The following is an 18,385-nucleotide window of genomic DNA, read 5'->3' as shown; positions in this document are numbered from 1 at the left end:
TCAATGGTAGATTTGGCCTTTCCAGCAAAATTTGTTACTCAGCAAACAAAGAGATTGTTGCCAGGAAGAAATAAATGAAGCAATCTATGATTCTAGCTGGAGATTAATTTTTTTAATGTTTATTTATTTTTGAGAGAGAGACAGACAGAGCGTGAGCAGGAGAGGGGCAGAGAGAGACGGAGACACAGAATCTGAAGCAGGCTCCAGGCTCTGAGCTGTCAGCACAGAGCCTGATGCAGGGCTTGAACTCATGAACCGCAAGGTTGTGACCTGAGCCAGAGTCAGACGCTTGACTGACTGAGCCACCCAGGTGCCCCAAGTCGGAGATTAATGTGAATAATGTGCCATATTAAATCCCAGGTATGAATCCAAGTTTTGAATTCTAGAAGGACCATATGTTTATTTTTTTTTGTTTTCACTGATTTGGAGATACGATGTATATTCAAGAATTAGAATATAATGAAATTAGAAGAGCTGCATCAACGTGATTCTGTCCCAGGGTCAAATAACTTCACAGCTTAGCACCTTCAGTGACTCCAGATCCTCTGAAAGAGCCATAGATGAATCTATGAAGTCTCTTGCATTCAAACAGAATTGGAGGATGACCCATGTCAGATGGTAGATTTGGGCTCACTACATGTTGTCAACCATATTTCAGTCATTGACAGCACAGACTTTTGCCATGAAAATCTGTAAGAGGCTATAATTCTGGTTGGAAAGTCCATCTGAGAAAGATGGCACATTGAACCCCAGATATTAAATCCAGATTTTAATTTAACATTAACTTGGTAACATAAATAATTTCACATTAAATATCAATGTAATTGAGGGAAGAAATGGAAATTATGAAGGGAATTTACATAATTACTTTCATTGTATTATATTGACACTTCATGTGAAATTGTTTATATTACCTCTAAAAACCAGTGTAGGACTTTCTTCTCTCTTCAACATCAAAGTGTAGGACTACTTTTAATCAACAAATAAAGGACGTTATTCAAAAATTTATAGTGTAGGACTTTCTTCTCTCTTCAACATCAAAGTGCTGACTACTTTTAATCAACAAATAAAGGACGTTATTCAAAAATTTATACCTAATTTAGTTGCAGCTGAGTGACACGTAAACTGATACTGTACCAGCATCAACAAAAATGTCACTTATATTTTCCCCATAATTCATGGATTATCAAAAAGGTAAGTTTACTACCGAGGTAGATCAGAATTAATTAACTGTGGCAAAACACATGAAAAGAAAAAACGATATTCATCGGCAGTTGCAGCAAGGGTGATGATAATAATTAGTGTCTGTTGGTGTTAGTCAAGGCAACCTTAGTCTTATACAGCGATTTGAGGGTTGAGCTAAGTGGGGTAATAGACTATATAAGCAGCTACATTTCAGGTGTCATGTGATATGGCATGGAAGAAAAGTCATATTTATGTGCTATTAGTAAATATGGAGAGCTCTTGGGATGAACAAAAGAACAATGCTGTTTCTACCCTCCCAGAGTTACTTTTTATTGAGGAAAGAGAGTATTTAAGAAATTGATGAAAGTACAATGCATTCGGCACACAGGGCAAGGTGAAGAGTGTACATGTGAGGTCAGAAAAATAAATAGGATCTGAAGCATACATAATAGTGAAAAATTGGAAGCAATTTAAATTTCCAATAACAAGGAATCAGTTAAATAAGTAATTTTCAACCCCTGAAAATGATAGAGGTATATGAATATATATTTATATACATATAAATGTACAAATTTATATATATTTACAAAATTATATATATATACACATATATAGCTAAATATATATACATATATGTGTATTTAGGTACATATATGGAGATATATTTATAGATATATAAATTTTTAAATGTTTGCAATTTACCAAGTGAAAACAGGTTTAAAATCGTGTATTTAGATAAGTAGTCTATTGATAGAAAAATATATATTCATATGTGTTTCTGTATGGAAAAATATTATGATGTACACTGAAATCTTAATGGTGTTTATCTTTTTATGGCAAGATTTTAGAGAATTTTTATTTTCTTCTTTTAACCAACGTAAATTTTTTACACACAACTATCTTTTCTATAAATATGTATCCTGTTAGTTTAAAGTAGTGTTTCTTTTTAAGCTATATGAAATGTGACTGAGATTCATCAGAATAACACAGTTCAATCAGAGGATTGAATCAGCAATCAGAACAGGCAAATCCTCTAAATGCTAAAAACTTGCAAGAACACTTTATTAGTGTTTGATTATTAGTTTGATACTCCATTAAAACAAAAGGAAGTTTTTCTGAGAGAGAGAGAGTACAAGCAAGGGAGGGGCAGAGGGACAGGGAGAGAGAGAATCTTAGGCAGGCTCTATGCCCAGCACAGAGCCTGTTTGGGGGGGGGGGCTTGATCTCCCCACCATGAGATCATGACCTGATCCAAAATCAAGAGTCAGACGCTTAACCAACTAAGTCACCCCAGTGCCCAGATTCTTGTTTAAGATGGAAAATATATCCTCTTCTGATTTGGAGGAAAATGTGGGGAGATCATTTTAGAAAATGCGGTTTATGTGTCCATGGCTTTTTGTTTCCTGGCCCTGGAAAATAAGAAGAGTTTGAACATTCTGAAAATTATTTAAAATGTTGGAATGGCCACCAGGATCTTCCTTGGTGTTAATACATATTGAATGAATAATGGATGAGTGAGTGAGTGAGTGAACGAATGAATTCATGAATGGATGGATGAATAAATGAAGAGGGGATTCTAGAAGATTAAAAACTTAAGTTAAAAAGGAAAAAAGCAACATAATATTCCACCACCAAGAAAGAGTTCCCAGTGTTACTGCTCTCTAGCAATAACATAGTGTTCTCTTAACTCACCTACTGGCTCCTCTGCCTACAGCTGATTTACTTGTTGCATATACCACAGCCTCCTGTATTGAAGCAAAGTAGGTTTGGAAACTGAGTCAATTGGTAAGAACACCCAAGTCAAAGTATCTTAAACAATAAGGAAGTAAGCACCTGACATAACATGACATACGAAGGTACAGTGGCACTGGGGTCGGCGGCGCAGTGGCACCATCAGTGCTGGCTTCATCTCAGGCAGTGGTGAGATGGCTGTGGCAGGTCCAGGTATGTCACCTGGACGGGCTGATGTCTGGAGTCAGAGAGAGACCATCGTTTCCCTCCTACTCTTCTTTAAGAGCAAAGAAAACTTTGGCGAGGTCCCTGAAAGACCTCCCCACATATCTCATTGGCCAAAATTGTATCACATGGCCAGGCCTCAAGTAATGATAACAAAGGCAGTGGAGCTACCACAGCTCAATCAGCCCCTCAGGGGTCACCCCTGGAACCGGGCAGGAGCCATGCCTCCCCAGAAGCTCATGTTCAGAATCAGCAGATCCCGGAACAAATTATGCTTCTGGGCGGAAAAAGGAAGGGACTTAAGGTCATTATAGATATCTTTAGCAACAGAGAGATGAAATTTAAATGGGTGCTTTAAACTTCTGTCATTTTCTTCCTTCTCCCAGCAGTTGGGAGTCTTCCCAGCAAACTTTCTCTTATATTTTTTTATGGTATTTACTGTTCCCACATCCTTTTCAGCTTTCTTCTGCTGCCAACAGAAAGAGAAAGAAAGTGTGCCACGTTACAGTGAAAAATGAGACACTTTTGTGGCAATTGACTATGTATTAAATATTTCCACGAGCTAACCTCTAATTGGTATCTCATTTCAGTGTAGTAAACTTTGTTTACTATGAATCCATCATTTTTTACGTACACTAAGCTGGGTTTATTCTTGCCTTGACTGGGTTGTTTTGACAGTTAATAAGTAATTCTAGGTATAAATTATTTAAGTAACTTTCCACAAAGCATTGTGCTATGAAATCAAAGCTTTCATCACCTACCTTAATTTGATTCTGGAAAAAACGTACAGAAAGTTAGATACCTACGTATGAAGTTGTCTTCTTTTTCCTTTCGTCTTCTAGTTGTTGCATTATTGTTACACCGTTGACACGAAATTGGTTTTCTGTTTCATATATAAATTAGACTAAATAATAGAACTTCTTGACAGAATAAGAGACTTGCATTATTCACAATTCAAGTGTTCCTTCCGTAGTGTAGAGAAGGTATACAGATAAATATGTATTGTACACTTTCCTCATTATTCCCTTTCTTTTCTTTAACTCTCATACACACATAACAGCTTTGCACTGGGCCGATAACAACACTTAAGGCTAACCACCTTCCTTTTTCCCTCACGAAATTGGACAGCAGTTCCTGCCATATCAGGTCATTAACTGTTTATTGCCCAGTTAATTGAGTGCCATATAAAAATGAGCTGGCCCAGGGGGGGAAAAATTATCTGGCCTTCCCACCTGGGCAAGCTATGAACTGAAGATCTGGGAACCAATATAGTCATGAGGTAAAGGAAGAAAATTAAAGACAAAATTCAATGGTAGACTTTCAGTTCCAGGAAGGTAGGATAGAATGTACTTGTTCCCTGGTAAGTATACCAAAAACCTTGGACATTATATATAAAACAAACAAAAGAAGGCTCTGAAAGGTGAAGAGAAAAAAACAGATTAAACTTTAAATTACAATACTGCTCATAATTACTCAAAAAATAAATACTTTGGTGTAAATCTAACAAAGCACACATATTCCTTGTGGACTGAAAACTACAAAACTCTAATGAAAGAAGTCAAGTAAGATCTAAGTAAATGGAGAGACATGTATTCATGGATTGGAAGATGCAACATCTTAAAAGTATCAGTCCTCCCCAATATTTCTATCAAAATATTAGCAAGATTTTCTAAAGGCATAAACAATATTACCTTAAATTTTATGTGGAGAGATAAAAGAGTACAATAGCTAAAACAATTTTTAAAAAAAGAAAAAAGGAAGGAAGAATCAGTCTATGCAATTTCAAAATTTATTATATAAGTGCAGTCATCAAGACTGTTTGTCACAGGTAGAAACAAATCCATCCATCACTATAACCAAACAGAGAATCCAGAAATAAACCTACACAAATATGATTTTTGGCAAGAATGCAAAGCAATACAATGGAGGAAACACAGCCTTTTCAACAAATGGTATGGGAGCAATTGGACAATCATAGGCAAATAAATGATGAATGAATGATTGAATGAATGAATGAACATCATGACGCTCTATCTCAGTGGCACTTATAAAAAAATTAACTCAAAATGGATCATCAACTTAAGCATAAATTTAAAACTATAAAACTATTAGAAAAAAACATAAAGGAAAATCTTTGGGATCTACAGCTAGGCAAAGAGATCTTAGACACAACACAAAGTGTTATCCATAAAAGGAAAGTTCCATAAACTGGACTTAATCAAATTTAAAACTTTTTTCTGTGATAGATACTTTTAAAGAGGATGAAAAGAAAAAGCTACAGAATGGGGAAAATATTTGCAAACCACATATTTGACAGAAGAGTAATATATGAAAATATATAAAGAACTCTCAAAATTCAACTATAAAATTATAGATAATACAATTAGGTCATGGGCAAAAGACATGAACAGACATTTCACCAAAGATATGCAAATGGAAAATGTACATAGGAAAAGATGTTCAACATCTATAGCTATTAGGGAGATGAAATTTAAAGGAACAGTGAGCTATTACTACATACCAGTTAGAATGGCTAAAACTAAAAATAGTGGGAACAGTGAATGCTGGTGAGGATGCAGAGAAATTGGATCACTGGTACGTTGTTGATGGGACTATAAAATGGTATAGCCATTCTAGAAACAGCTTGGCAGTTTCTTACAAAATGAAATATACAAATATCATGCTACCCAGCAGTTGTACTCATTGACATTTATCCCAGAGAAATTAAAATTGGTATGCACAAAAAACCTGTACATGATTGTTCATAGCAGCTTTTCTTATGATAGTCTAAAACTGGAACGATGCAGATATCTTTAAATAGACAAATGGTTAAACAAATTATGGTACATTTACACCATGCTCAGCAATAAGAAGAAGAAACTAATGTATACAACAACCTGCGGGAATCTCCAGAGAATTAAGCTGATAGAAACAAAAACAATCCCAAAAGCTTATATATATACTGTATATCTCCACTTACATAACATTCTAGCTTTCCCTTTATAATTTTTACATTTTTGTATCTGTTTTACAAAACACCCTCTATGAACAATTAAAAACAGATCATTCCAGCTTTATACAACTCTTTCAAAGAATAGAAAAAGAAATAATAAGTCTTCAACGCATGTTATGGGATTAGTACAACCTTGGCATCCAAACCAGACAAAGGAATGAAGGTAAATTACAGGCCAATATTACTCAAGACATACTGCAAAAATCCAAAATCCAAAAATCCAAATAAATATTAGCAAACCGAATCTAGCGACATATAAATAAAAAAATAAATATATCATGACCAAGTGGAGTATATTACAGGAATGCATGATAAAATATGCTAATATAATTTTCTCATTAAAAAATAAAAGTAGGGGCATCTGGGTGGCTCAGTCAGTTGAGTGTTGGACTCTTGATTTCAGCTCAGGTCACGATCCCAGAGTCATGGAATCAAGCCACATGTCAGGCTCCACGCTCAGCATGGAGCTTGGGATTCTCTCTCTCTCTCTCTCTCTCTCTCTCTCTCTGCCCCTCCCCTCCCCCTCTCTCCCTTAAAAAACACAAAGAAGTAAATAAAATAAAATAAAAATAAAAGTAGAAAGGCATTTGATCATCTCAGTAGATGCAGAAAAACAATACAATTAAAGCATTCTTTTATGATGAAAAACTTGGGAAACCTGAAATAGAAGGAAATGTCACTAACATAAAAGAATCTGAATAAAATAACATCAAAACCAAATCCTTAGAGTGAATATCACACTTAATGGTAAAATGTTAAAAAGCATTATCTTCAAAATAAGAAACATAACAAGATATATACTGTTAGTTGAAAACAGGAAATAAGAAAAGAGGGGGAATAATATAAAAACAGTCTTACCTTTCCACCTAAGCAAACTAAAATGCACAGTCTCCCTACTCCTGTTTAAAACAACACAGTAAAGGGGCACCTGGGTCGCTCAATTGGTTAAGCCATAAACATTTGACTCTTGGTTTCAGCTCAGGTCATGACTTCATGGTTTGCATTGGGCTCTGTGCTGACAGTGTGGAGCCTGCTTGGGATTCTTTGTCTCCCTCTCTTTCCGCCTCTCCCTGCTCTCTCTCTCTCTGTCTCTCTTTCAAAATAAATAAACATTTAAAAAAAGAAAAAGGAGAAAAATATCATTTAGTAAATAATGTTTTCCTATACTGAAAATTTATTTTATCTACTACATTATTAGTATGTAATAAAAGAGTTTAGCAGGTTGTCAGATACAAGATCAATACAAAAACCTTTTCATTGCTATCCATAAACAATTACAGATTTAAAAAATACAACTTAGGGCCACCTGGGTGGCTCTGTTCGTTGGGCATCCAACTTTGGCTCAGGTCATGATCTCAAGGTCCGTGAGTTCGAGCCCACGTCGGGCTCTGTGCTGACAGCTTGGAACCTGGAACCTGCTTTGGATTCTGTGTCTTCCTCTCTCTCTGCCCCTCCCCTGCTTGCTCTTTGTGTGTGTGTGCGTCTCTCTCTCTCTCAAAAATAAATAAACATTAAAAAAGTACAACTTATAATTTACTTATAATAACAAACATGTATAAACATATAGGAATTATGAATAATTCTTATAAATAATGTACACTATTCTTATGTATGTAATCGTAAAACTTCGTTTAGATACATCAATAAAGATGTCAAGTAAAGGGACAGACTTACCATGTTCCTGAATAAGAAGTCTCATTATTGTAAGGATTTCAAAAATCCCCATGTTGATCATGTTCATAGTTTTTAAACTTTACACTATCCCCTAAAGACACTATGGAAGAAATTAACTTTTTTTTTTTTTTAACAAGTAAGGAGGATTATATTGTCTTTCTAGCTGCTTCATCTAAATCCTAAAATAGTTTGCGCTTCACTCAAGTGTAATAATGAGAAGGGGAAAATAGAAGAATACAAGTTCTATATTGGTTTAGAGGCAATATTAAAGTCTGATTATAATAATATTTAAAAATCGGAGATAACTTTCAGAAGATTATGGTCATCAGGAAATTAATACTGAAAACTATAATAAACCACCAGATAAGGCTTTGCACTTTTCACATTACTGCCAAATCCACCTTTTCTTTTAATTCATCAAGATCCTCTTAAAAAATCTATTTATTTAATAAATATTTATTGAATTTTGACTATATTGTTTTAGGAGATGGAGATACAGAAATGAGTAAGGCAGTGTATTCCTTGAATTCATAGAAATTAAATTCTAATGGGGGGACTTAATTAATTAACTAACAAGATAGTATTAAATGATAACTTTTGTAAAGAAAAGAAAGCAAGGTAATGTAATAGAGAATGAATAGGGGAAAGAGATGTTTTTTAAACTAAGCAATCAAAAGAAATGCCTCTAGGAGGTGCCATTTGAATGGAAATCTGATAACAGTAAGGACACCATCCTACGGAGAGTTGGAGAGTTGTAGGCAAGGGAACAGCTAATGCAAATACCCTTCAGTGGGTGGAACTTTCTCACCAAGGCAGAGAGTGATAAGAGGTGAGACCTGCAATGTGGCAAGATGATTATCCTGTAGAGTAGTGGTTCTCAAAGTCTGGTGCATTTGGATAAGGGCCCACCAGACACTTTAAGGGGTCAGCAAAGGCAAAACCGTTTTCATAATAATACCAAGATGTCATTTCCCTTTCCTCTTTTCTCTTTTGTTGACATTAGTGTTAATAGCTCAAAAGCAAGGGTAGGTAAGACTACTGTAACCTCAGCACAGATCAAGGCACCAAACTATACTAATAGTTATTATAGATATGCTGTTTGTTTGTTGTCTGCCTAACATATGGAAATTTATTTATTATTTTTTTAATGTTTATTTTTTTGAGACAGAGAGAGAGAGAGAGAGACAGAGTGCGAGCGGGGGAGGGGCAGAGAGAGACAGAGACACAGAATTCAAAGCAGGTTCCAGGCTCCCAGCTGACAGCAGGGCTTGAACTCAGGAACTGTGAAATCATGACCTGAGCCAAAGTTGGGTGTTTAATCGACTGAGCCACCAGTGCCCCTCACATAAGGAAATTTATTAAGTGAACACTTACCAGCAAAGGAGGCAAAACTGGTGGATGAAGTCCAACTCTGTCCTCCACTCAGACCTCCATATTTTCATCCTTTTTTTTTTTTTTCTTTTGGTCTTTCCTGAGCTTCTATCCTAAGCCCTCAACCCTCTCCATCCTTCACCATGCTTTTCAAATGTTCCAATTTGGGAATTTCTTTCTCTTCATCTGAGTACACCATTTCAGAAACCTTTCAACTTGGACCAGGGGAATTTGAAATGTGTATCTCAAATTAGTTTAAAATTACACTCAAGTTTCCATCAGCCGCATCACACACATCCTGAGTGACCGTTATATAGCAATAAGTAACACCAAGAAAATTGACACCAGAAACTTGATCTGACTTCCTCCATTTTCTCATGATAAAATCCCAACCTCTTGTGTCATTGTTGTCACTCCTGCTAATTTCATGCTTATGTTTCAATCTACCCTTAAAGCTTTCTAAATTTTTGCCAAGGATTCTTACTAACTTTCACATTCACATCTTCAGAATGATTGTGTTTTCTTTCCAGACATATCTGCAGTTTTGTACTTTGTTTCGTTGTCTCAACTTCTGTTTCTCTGGCGAACACCTTAAACGCTCTTGCTTTTTATTTCACAGGAATGTTGTGGGTGCCAGCTGTAAATGGGCTTGGCTTCTTTCTTACTGTTTATTTTACACCCTTAGTTATCAGGGTCATTTAATCACTATCTAGATCTCTGAGAGTTTAAAAGTCTAATAAGGATGTTTGTTTGAGACCTGAGCGAAAAGAATCTTGGCTCTGAAATTAAAAAAACAAACAAACAAAACTTTGAAGTCAAAACTGATCTTTTATTCCCGTAGCAAAACTATAAAAGTTCTCTGAAGCTTTTTTGTTTTTGGTTTTGTTTTTTGGGGGGAGGGTTGTTTTTTGTTTTTGGTTTTGGTTTTGGTTTTTAGAGAGAGGGCACTCAAGCAGGGGAGAGGGGCCGAGAGAGAAGAGAGAATCATAAGTAGGATCCAAGCTCAGCATGGGTCCCAACATGGGGCTTGATTCCACGACCCTGCCGTCGTGACCTGAGCTGAAATCAAGAGTCGGACACTCAACTGACTGAGCCACCCAGGCGCCCCACTTCTTTCCAGTTTTAAAAGAAAAATGATATGTGGGGTGCCTGGGTGGCTCAGTCGGTTAAGCGTCTGACTTCGGCTCAGGTCGTGATCTCACGGTCTGTGGGTTCAAGCCCCGCGTCGGGCTCTGTGCTGACAGCTTGGAGCCTGGAGCCTGCTTCAGATTCTGTGTCTCCCTCTCTTTGCCCCTCCCCTGCTCACGTTCTGCCTCTCTCTCGCTCTCAAAAATAAATAAACATTAACAAAAAAAAAAAAAAAGAAAGAAAAATGATATGTGTGCAACATGGTTCCATTTAATAAATTTGATATGTTGTGTCACTGGGCAACTAATTTTTACATTCTTTAAGGATTAAGAAGACACTTTTCCCCCTTGATCTTCTGGTTATCACTTTAAATCCAATCCTACTTCCTCAGACATTTGGTCATCCTTCAAAAATTTTGCCAAATCTTAAACATTTGACAAATTAATTTTTCCTCATATGTAACATGAAAAGAAATATCTACCACTCTACATTTCATAACTTCTGTTTCGTTCTTTCACACATATCCTTTGGGTCCACTTTAAATATACTGCAGACAATAAGGAAGTATATCTAAATAAATGTAGTTTAAACTTTTGTTCCTCCGGTAGATTTCCATAAATTTGGTTTAGGGATAATTTCTAAATCATGTTCAGCTCTACCATAGTGTCTTGGATACAAGTGGAATTTCTTCCCACTGCCATTCTTTTCTAATATAGTAAAGTTGGCATATGCTTAACATTTTCAATTAATTTCATTTAAGTACAATTAAAAAAATTTTTTTTTTATTTTTAGAGAGAGAGAAGGTGCATGAGCAGGGGAGAGGGACAGAGGGGGAGAGAGGGAGACAGAGAGGGAGATGGAGTGGGGAGAGAGAGAGGGAGACAGAGAAAATCTTAACAGACTCTATGCTCACTGCAGAGCCTGACATCGGGCTCAATCCCACAATCCTGGGATCATGACCCGAGCAGAAATCCAGAGTCAGACACTCAACTGAGTGAGCCCCCTAGGCAGCCCAGTTAAATACAGTTTTAACTGAAGTTAGAGGAGAAATACCTGCTGCGCACAAAAGCGGCACAAAGGTAGGAGCAATCAATTCTGCCACTTGGAGAAGGCATAGAGGAACAACAATAACAGCTATTGAGTACTGAGTGTGTGACAAGAACTTCCTAATACCATTTTAATTAACCCACACGTCTCCACACTGGAATCTGCAAAGCTCACAGCAACAGTAGCTGAATTTTTACTTATTATTGCTCCTGTGAGTGTTTCTAAAAGTTGCTGGTCACGTCTTGCATATTGTCCAATAAGCCTGCTTGTGCTGGGTGCTGCTACAGGCCCACGGTGCATGAGGGTTCTGCCCTCTAGCAGGTGCAATTTGCTAGTACACAGAAGTCCCTCTCTGGGTGCTTCCACAGCTCCAGCAGGCCCTGACACAACCATGCAGCATCCTTAAGGTGCCAGAGCAGGGTGCCAATCTTTGACCAAGTGGGGAATAGCAAACCTCTCCTTTCGGTGATGGAGTCTATTAGAGGGCCACTAGGCAATGATATCTGTGACTTAATATTCTACTAAGCGCTTTGCCACACTGTTTCACTTTTTCATTCCAGGCCTTTTTCTCCCCTGAAATAAAACATGCATTCTGGGCCAGACCAGAAACGGATCTGAGTAATATGGCAACTAAGCTCTACATTTCAAAGCTTGGCAGTGTCCCTGGGAATGAATTCCCTTCAACATGGCTCTTCAACACCAGGTAAGTGGATATTGTTTGGGCAAACCCCATCAATCATCTGGCCTATCTATCCACGTCCAAACTCCAACAAGGGTCGCAGCTTGGGCTTATTCGCTAGAAGAGAAATTAAATTTATTTTAGGAATGAGAAAAGCAAAGATCAGCAAATGTGGGTAATCTGCCCAAGTTCAGATGCATAGCACATAACCAAAACAAGATTCAAAATCCAGCTGCAAGTTTTGTGGTTTTTTTGTTTGACAATATCAAGCTACTTCCTGGAACTCAGAGACGCTCTTCTTTACCTCAGATACACCATTCTGTTCTTTCAATGCTTTTCCTGCCTTTCCAACTACCTGCTAAGGAGGCACCAATAAATGAAACTGGCAGTCTCTGTTCATGAGGAGTTTACACTTCAGGGATTTGAGCACTCTCTTCTTTCCTTCTTTCCCAAGCTATTATTTTAACCTATATAACAATGAGGAAGTAATCCCTCAGCCACCCGAGGGGAGAAAAAACGAGTAATATTTGACTTCTCTATAGAAAAATACAGTTCCTTTTTCAGGATTAAAACAGCAGCCCCATTAACCCCTCTTTGGAAGCCTAGATCATGGACCGTGCCTTTTTTTCTTTGGTCGTGTTTGAGGTAAGAGAAGACAAATCAAGCTGTTTGCAGACACAGAGGGCTTTATTGTAGCTGAGATACACTACTACTGTCTCCAACACTTACCTCCCTTAGTATACAAACACAGCCCCCAGGACAGAGATGCAAATCCAGGGGTCATGAGGAAATTTAACAGATTTCTAACTACCCCTGGCAGGAATATAACAACCTATTCCAGTCCTTCCTGAGCACAGAGGAATACGGTACAAAATGGGCTTGGGGAGGCGGAAGAGGAAGACATTACTCAAGGATTAAACAGAGTTTCTCTTAGAATGGGGAAGGGGGAAGACTCCATGGAAGGAGAGACAAACTGGTCAGCCCGAAGCATCCCAGGCACTGGTGCTAGATTTGGATATGCAGCCCTAGTCTACAATAGTGATTCAGGTTATCAGTAGGGTCACTCTACCATGTGATCTAGATGAGATTATTTTGAATCTCATACTTGTAGAAAGTCCAAAATTCCTCCCGAATATTTCATGAAATCCTGAAGTCTTGAGCTGTGATCATCTTTGACTTCAGACTCCTGCACCTGCAGATCATCTAACCATCCTGTTTCTGTTCTTACCCCATCACTCTGGCCGCAGCCCCAAGCACCTTTCCGTAATTCCCACAAACTGGGCAAGCTGTCTATGGCACAGACTTGACTGAAGGTTTGGGAAGAGTTTAACCAGTTGCATCAGTTGTATTCTAGTAGAATACAGTTATCACAAAAGCAGACATTTGTTCAGTCATGCAATAGCTCCAGTGCTGAAAACAGCTGAGAGAACCCTCAGTGAATATTGGTTGTATGGATAGAATGAGGCATCTTTTCCTCAAAGAAAATGCAAGCAACCTCTATTTTATACACCTTTGTTATTCTTTTTAAATGTTTATTTGAGAGAGGGAGAGAGAGAGAAAGAGAGAGAGAGAGGGAGAGAGAATGAGTGGGGGAGGGGCAAAGAGAGAGGAAGACAGAGGATCCAAAGCAGGCTCCGCGCTGTCAGTGGAGAGCCCAAAGCAGGGCTCAAACTCACCAACCGTGAGAGCATGACCTCAGCTTAACTGACTTGAGCCACCCAGGCTCCCCTGTACATCTTTGTTCTGAAAAGTCTTCAGCCCCATCGCACTAGGCTTTCTCACTAGCCATTTCTTTCTATGTTGCTTCCAGCCTCTTGCCATCTTCTGGTTCCTCTTTCCCTCTTTTCTTTCCATGGTTCCTCCTCACTCTCCACCTCCTGGATTGGCCCTGGGAACTTCAAATTTCCCTCATTATATTATGCAAAGCAATTTATATTTCTCTATGCTTAACTCAGAAGGTCTGTATATCCAAAACTATCCGAGTACTCAGCAAAACCTCCTAGCCTTTTAGTTACTGGAATCCTCCGGCATTCTGTTATCCCTTGTGAATAGGACCAGGAAGTATTTGCTGTGCAGGAAAAAAAAAAAAAATTGGAGAAGGCAGGAATCATTAAAAATTATATACTTAAACCTTAAATTTTTAATTTTATGTCAAAGCATATTCATTTTCATTTATTCACCACTTGGGTAATGTTAGGCCAAGGAATTTTCTTTGAGCAGAGTCCCCTGCATGGAGCTCTGAATCAGCTTTCTTAAGTAAACCAAACCCCTAGAGTATTTTCTACTATTTTTGGTGTTTGCCATCTGAAGACAATTGACAAAGTGTCTAAGGGAAGACTATTTTTATATTTTTTATGTTATTCCTCAGTGTTTTATAGCAGTCTTGCCACAGCAATTTTTTTTAGTTTCAGTTTATCTGAGGAGTCCATTTAGTCATCAGTTAAAAGAAAGACTTCACTGTAGCCATTTTTCCTCAATAAATCCAGATCAGAATTTCTAACTTTGTGCTTAGTAAAAAAAAAAAAAAAAAAAAAAACAAAAAAAATTCACGTTTTAGTTCCCTTAGTTGGTAAAATTCTTTTTGAAAAACTCAATTTTTCCATCTCCTTGAGAGAGAAAACAGGGCAGAGAAAGCCTCAGGCTGCTGTGGGGCACAGAGATGCAGGGCTCCTCCAGGCTCAAAAGGGAGAAGGGGAGCTTATTAGGAAGTGTGTGAGGAAACCCAAAGTATTGCTAGAAATGAAAGAGTGGCCCATGCAAGCAGCTTGTTCACTCACCCCTTCACATGTGGAGTAATTTGCCTTCCTCCTCTGAGAGGTTTTGTTGAGGAGTGTGACTTTAAATCGGCCATCTCAGGTGTTTTATTATTTGCTTTTGACCCTTGAAACTCTCCCAGCAAACCTGCCTCCCTTTAGTTATGATCTACATGCTATTATTAGTTTTAGGATCCAGGAAGGGCAATTATCTTGGGTCTTCACATTTGGAAGTCCTTTCCTGGTTACATGCCATAATCAGAGGATTCCCAGAACTGCATGTACCTTCTGGCTTCATATCTGAATTAAAAGCACCAGGCAGTTATCTACCTCATCCACACCCCTGGCCTGGCTTAATTTCACGTTTACCATTTCCAGACCAAATTAAACGAAAGCAGAAAGTCTACGCTTTCTGCTACCGCAGGAAGTAGCAGTCGCAACAAATTAACAGTTAGAAAACCACTGTTGAGTCCAAGCTTGGCTACCAAATGTGCAACATATAAAATCGTTACCTGTAGCAAAGGTTAATCACCCTTGTGGTGGCCATGTGCCTCTCTGCAGCCTGGTGTTCCATTCTTCCTGACATCCACTAAGCCTCCAGGGAATACCCACTCCTGACCTCTTTGAGTCACGCACCACCACCTACCCCACCCCACAAAATAATAAAGCTGAGTTCTGTGAAGTCAGAGTATCACCCCTCCAGGAGACACCAAGATTGAACTTGTCCTGTTCCACATCAACCATCTCACCAACATGAGCCTTTGGTGTCTTATCTTCTCCAGCATTTTTTTCATCCCCATACTGATATGCCATGATCAACAAATGCCTCAATATCTTCGATCTCTTCATGGGCTCTTCTCTACCATCTCCTGGCTATCCTGGGATTAGGTGGGGTGATATCTTAGGGATAGGGTACACACAGGTGCAAAGTCCTTAGTAATATCTTGTATTTTACGCTATAACGTAGATTAAAACAAATATTCATTTTATTATTCTTTTTTTATTTTTTTAAGTTTATTATTTATTTAGATAGAGCAAGTGGGGGAGGGGCAGAGAGAAAGGGAGAGAGAGAATTCCAAGCTGGCTCCACACTGTGAGCGCATAGCCCGATGCAGGGCTTGATCTTACGAACTATGAGATCATGGCCTGAGCCCAAACTAGGAGTCAGACGCTCAACCAACTGAGCCATCCACGTGCCCCAATTTTATCATTCTTTTAATTTGTATATATTCATTACAGATATGCCTTTACATGCACTGTCTACTTCATAATTTAACTTGAAAAAAAAAAACGACCCCTGTTTCTTTGAGGCAGACACCATCCAGCCATGGTACCCTTCATCCCTCTTTGTCAGCCACTGTCAAGTGCTGAAGTCCTGGTTGTTCTCCCTCATTTATTGTTGTTCCATGAATAGATCCTCCCATAACCCTACCCTCTTCTGGTTACCACTCTATTTCTTCCCTCTGCCTCTGGTACGGGAAGCATAACTATTGGTTGTTTTCAATAACTGAGTAGATTTCTAGAAGCAGCCTAACCTTTGGGTTCCAGTCTCCTATAAAATGATGAAAATCATGACTACTGAACCATTCAGTTTTTTCTAATCCCTTCTATTGAGGTTTGGTTCATTGAGTACCCAAAATGCATTTCTTATTTTACCCGGGATGAACAGTGGAACTAGCTAGGCTAACTCAAGGGAACCAGAGTGTTACCCCAGGCAATCCCTGTCCTGTCCAAGGAGGTCTGAAGACATTCTTCTCATAATCACTCACAGGATCTCTCTCAAGCCATGTCTGGAGGAAGTCCATGCTCCCTATAGGCCTGTGCAATGGGGGATTAACTCCCAGTGCTAAGGTATCATCAGCTCGACTAGAGGACCACTCCATTTACCTAAAGTTACCTACACTTCAGATTTTATAAAAAAAAAATTGGGGGGGGGGGAAGCTCACCACTACTTTGAATTTGTCAGCAATTCACATATTATATTTGGTGACTTTTAAACTATAAATAGTGTTACTTCTGCTGAAAAGTTACAGTAGTGCTAGTTAACACTTATTTTTCAAAACTTGAAGTTTTTTTTCCCCAGCTTTATTGAGGTATAGTTAACAAATAAGAAGTATATGTATTTAAAGTTTACAACGGGGTGTTTTGATATATCATTGTGAAGTCATCACCACAATCAAGCTAGTTAACATATCCATCACCACACGTAATAATCATTTTCTTTCTTTGTGTGTGGGCATGTGTGTGTGTGTGTGTGTGTGTGTGTGTGTGTGTGTGGTGAGAACACTTAAAAGATTTATCTTCTTAGCACACTTCAAGTATACAATACTATATTGTTAACTGTAGTTACATTGCTGTACATTAGATCTTCAAGACTTGTTCATGTTGGATAACTGGGACTTTGTGTTTCCCTTCCAAGAGCTCCTCATTTCCCCCTCCCCTTGGTCCCTGGAAGACACCATCCTACTCTCTGCTTCTATGAGTTTGACTATTTTAGATTACACATATAAGTGAGTTCATGTATTTGTCTTTCCGTGTCTGGCTTATTTCACTTAGCATGACATCCTCTAAGTTCATCTGTACTATGGCAAATGGCAGGATTTCCTTCTTTCCTATGTCTGAATAATATTCCATTGTGTGGAATATACACACACATATACGTACACATTTATACATTTATTTATATATAAATGTATAATGTAATAATATATGTATAGGTGTGTATACATACATATATGTGTGTATACATATGTATATATATATATATGTGTGTGTGTATATGTGTATACCTATGTATATATACATATATATATACGTGTGTGTGTGTGTGTGTGTGTGTGTGTGTGTGTGTGTGTTATCACATTTTCTTTATCCATTCATGCATCGATGGACATTTAGGTAGGTCATTTCCATATCTTAGCTATTGTGACTAATGCTGCAATGAACATGGTAGTGCAACTATCTCTTTGAGATGCTGATTTCATTTCCTTTGGATGTATACCCAGAGCTGGGATTGCTGGATCATCAAGTATTTCTACTTTTAATTTTTTGAGGAAGCTCTATACCAATTCTCATGACTGTACCAATTTCCATTCCCATCAACAGTTTACAAGCATTCGCTTTTTCTCCACATTCTTCCCAACACTTGTTACCTTTTGACTTTTTGGTGATAGCCATTTATAAAGATGTGAAGTGGAATCTCAATGTGATTTTGATTTGCATCTCCCTGATTAGTAATGTTGGGAACCTTATAACTGTCAGCAATTTTTTAAAATAAATTTATTTATTTTGAGAGAGAGAAAGCATGAGTGGGGGAGGGGCAGAGAGAGAGGGAGAGAGTGAATTCCCATCAGGTTCTACACTGTCAGTGCAAAGCCCAATGTTGCGCTCAAACCCTCAAACCATGAGATCATGACCTGAGTCAAAGTCAGACGCTTAACCGACTGAGCCACCCAGGTGCCCCTGGTAGCCATTTTTATGCCTTTTTTAAAGAACTCTATATTCAGATTGTTTGCCTACACTTTTTAGATGTGATTTAATGTTTTTAATCCATTTATCCTGTCATAGAGAAAAACTGCC

The 18,385-nt window shown here is 38.1% G+C and overlaps 1 protein-coding gene across 1 annotated transcript in view; it reads left to right on the top strand.

Moving 5' to 3' along the window:
* The first annotated feature begins 235 nt into the window (after positions 1-235).
* Positions 236-18,385, top strand: part of GUCY2C (guanylate cyclase 2C) — a 96,617-nt gene continuing 78,467 nt past the window's right edge. The window contains exons 1-2 of the mRNA XM_047865939.1: positions 236-360; positions 11,935-12,077. Of these exons, the coding sequence (XP_047721895.1) occupies positions 340-360; positions 11,935-12,077 (164 nt within the window). The 5' untranslated portion in view covers positions 236-339. The remainder of the gene's footprint in view (positions 361-11,934; positions 12,078-18,385) is intronic.

This window comes from Prionailurus viverrinus, chromosome B4, assembly GCF_022837055.1.
Source record: "Prionailurus viverrinus isolate Anna chromosome B4, UM_Priviv_1.0, whole genome shotgun sequence".
Taxonomy (NCBI): domain Eukaryota; kingdom Metazoa; phylum Chordata; class Mammalia; order Carnivora; family Felidae; genus Prionailurus; species Prionailurus viverrinus.
The sequence above is the reverse complement of the archived record's forward strand: the minus strand, read 5'-3'. Positions and strand labels throughout refer to the sequence as shown.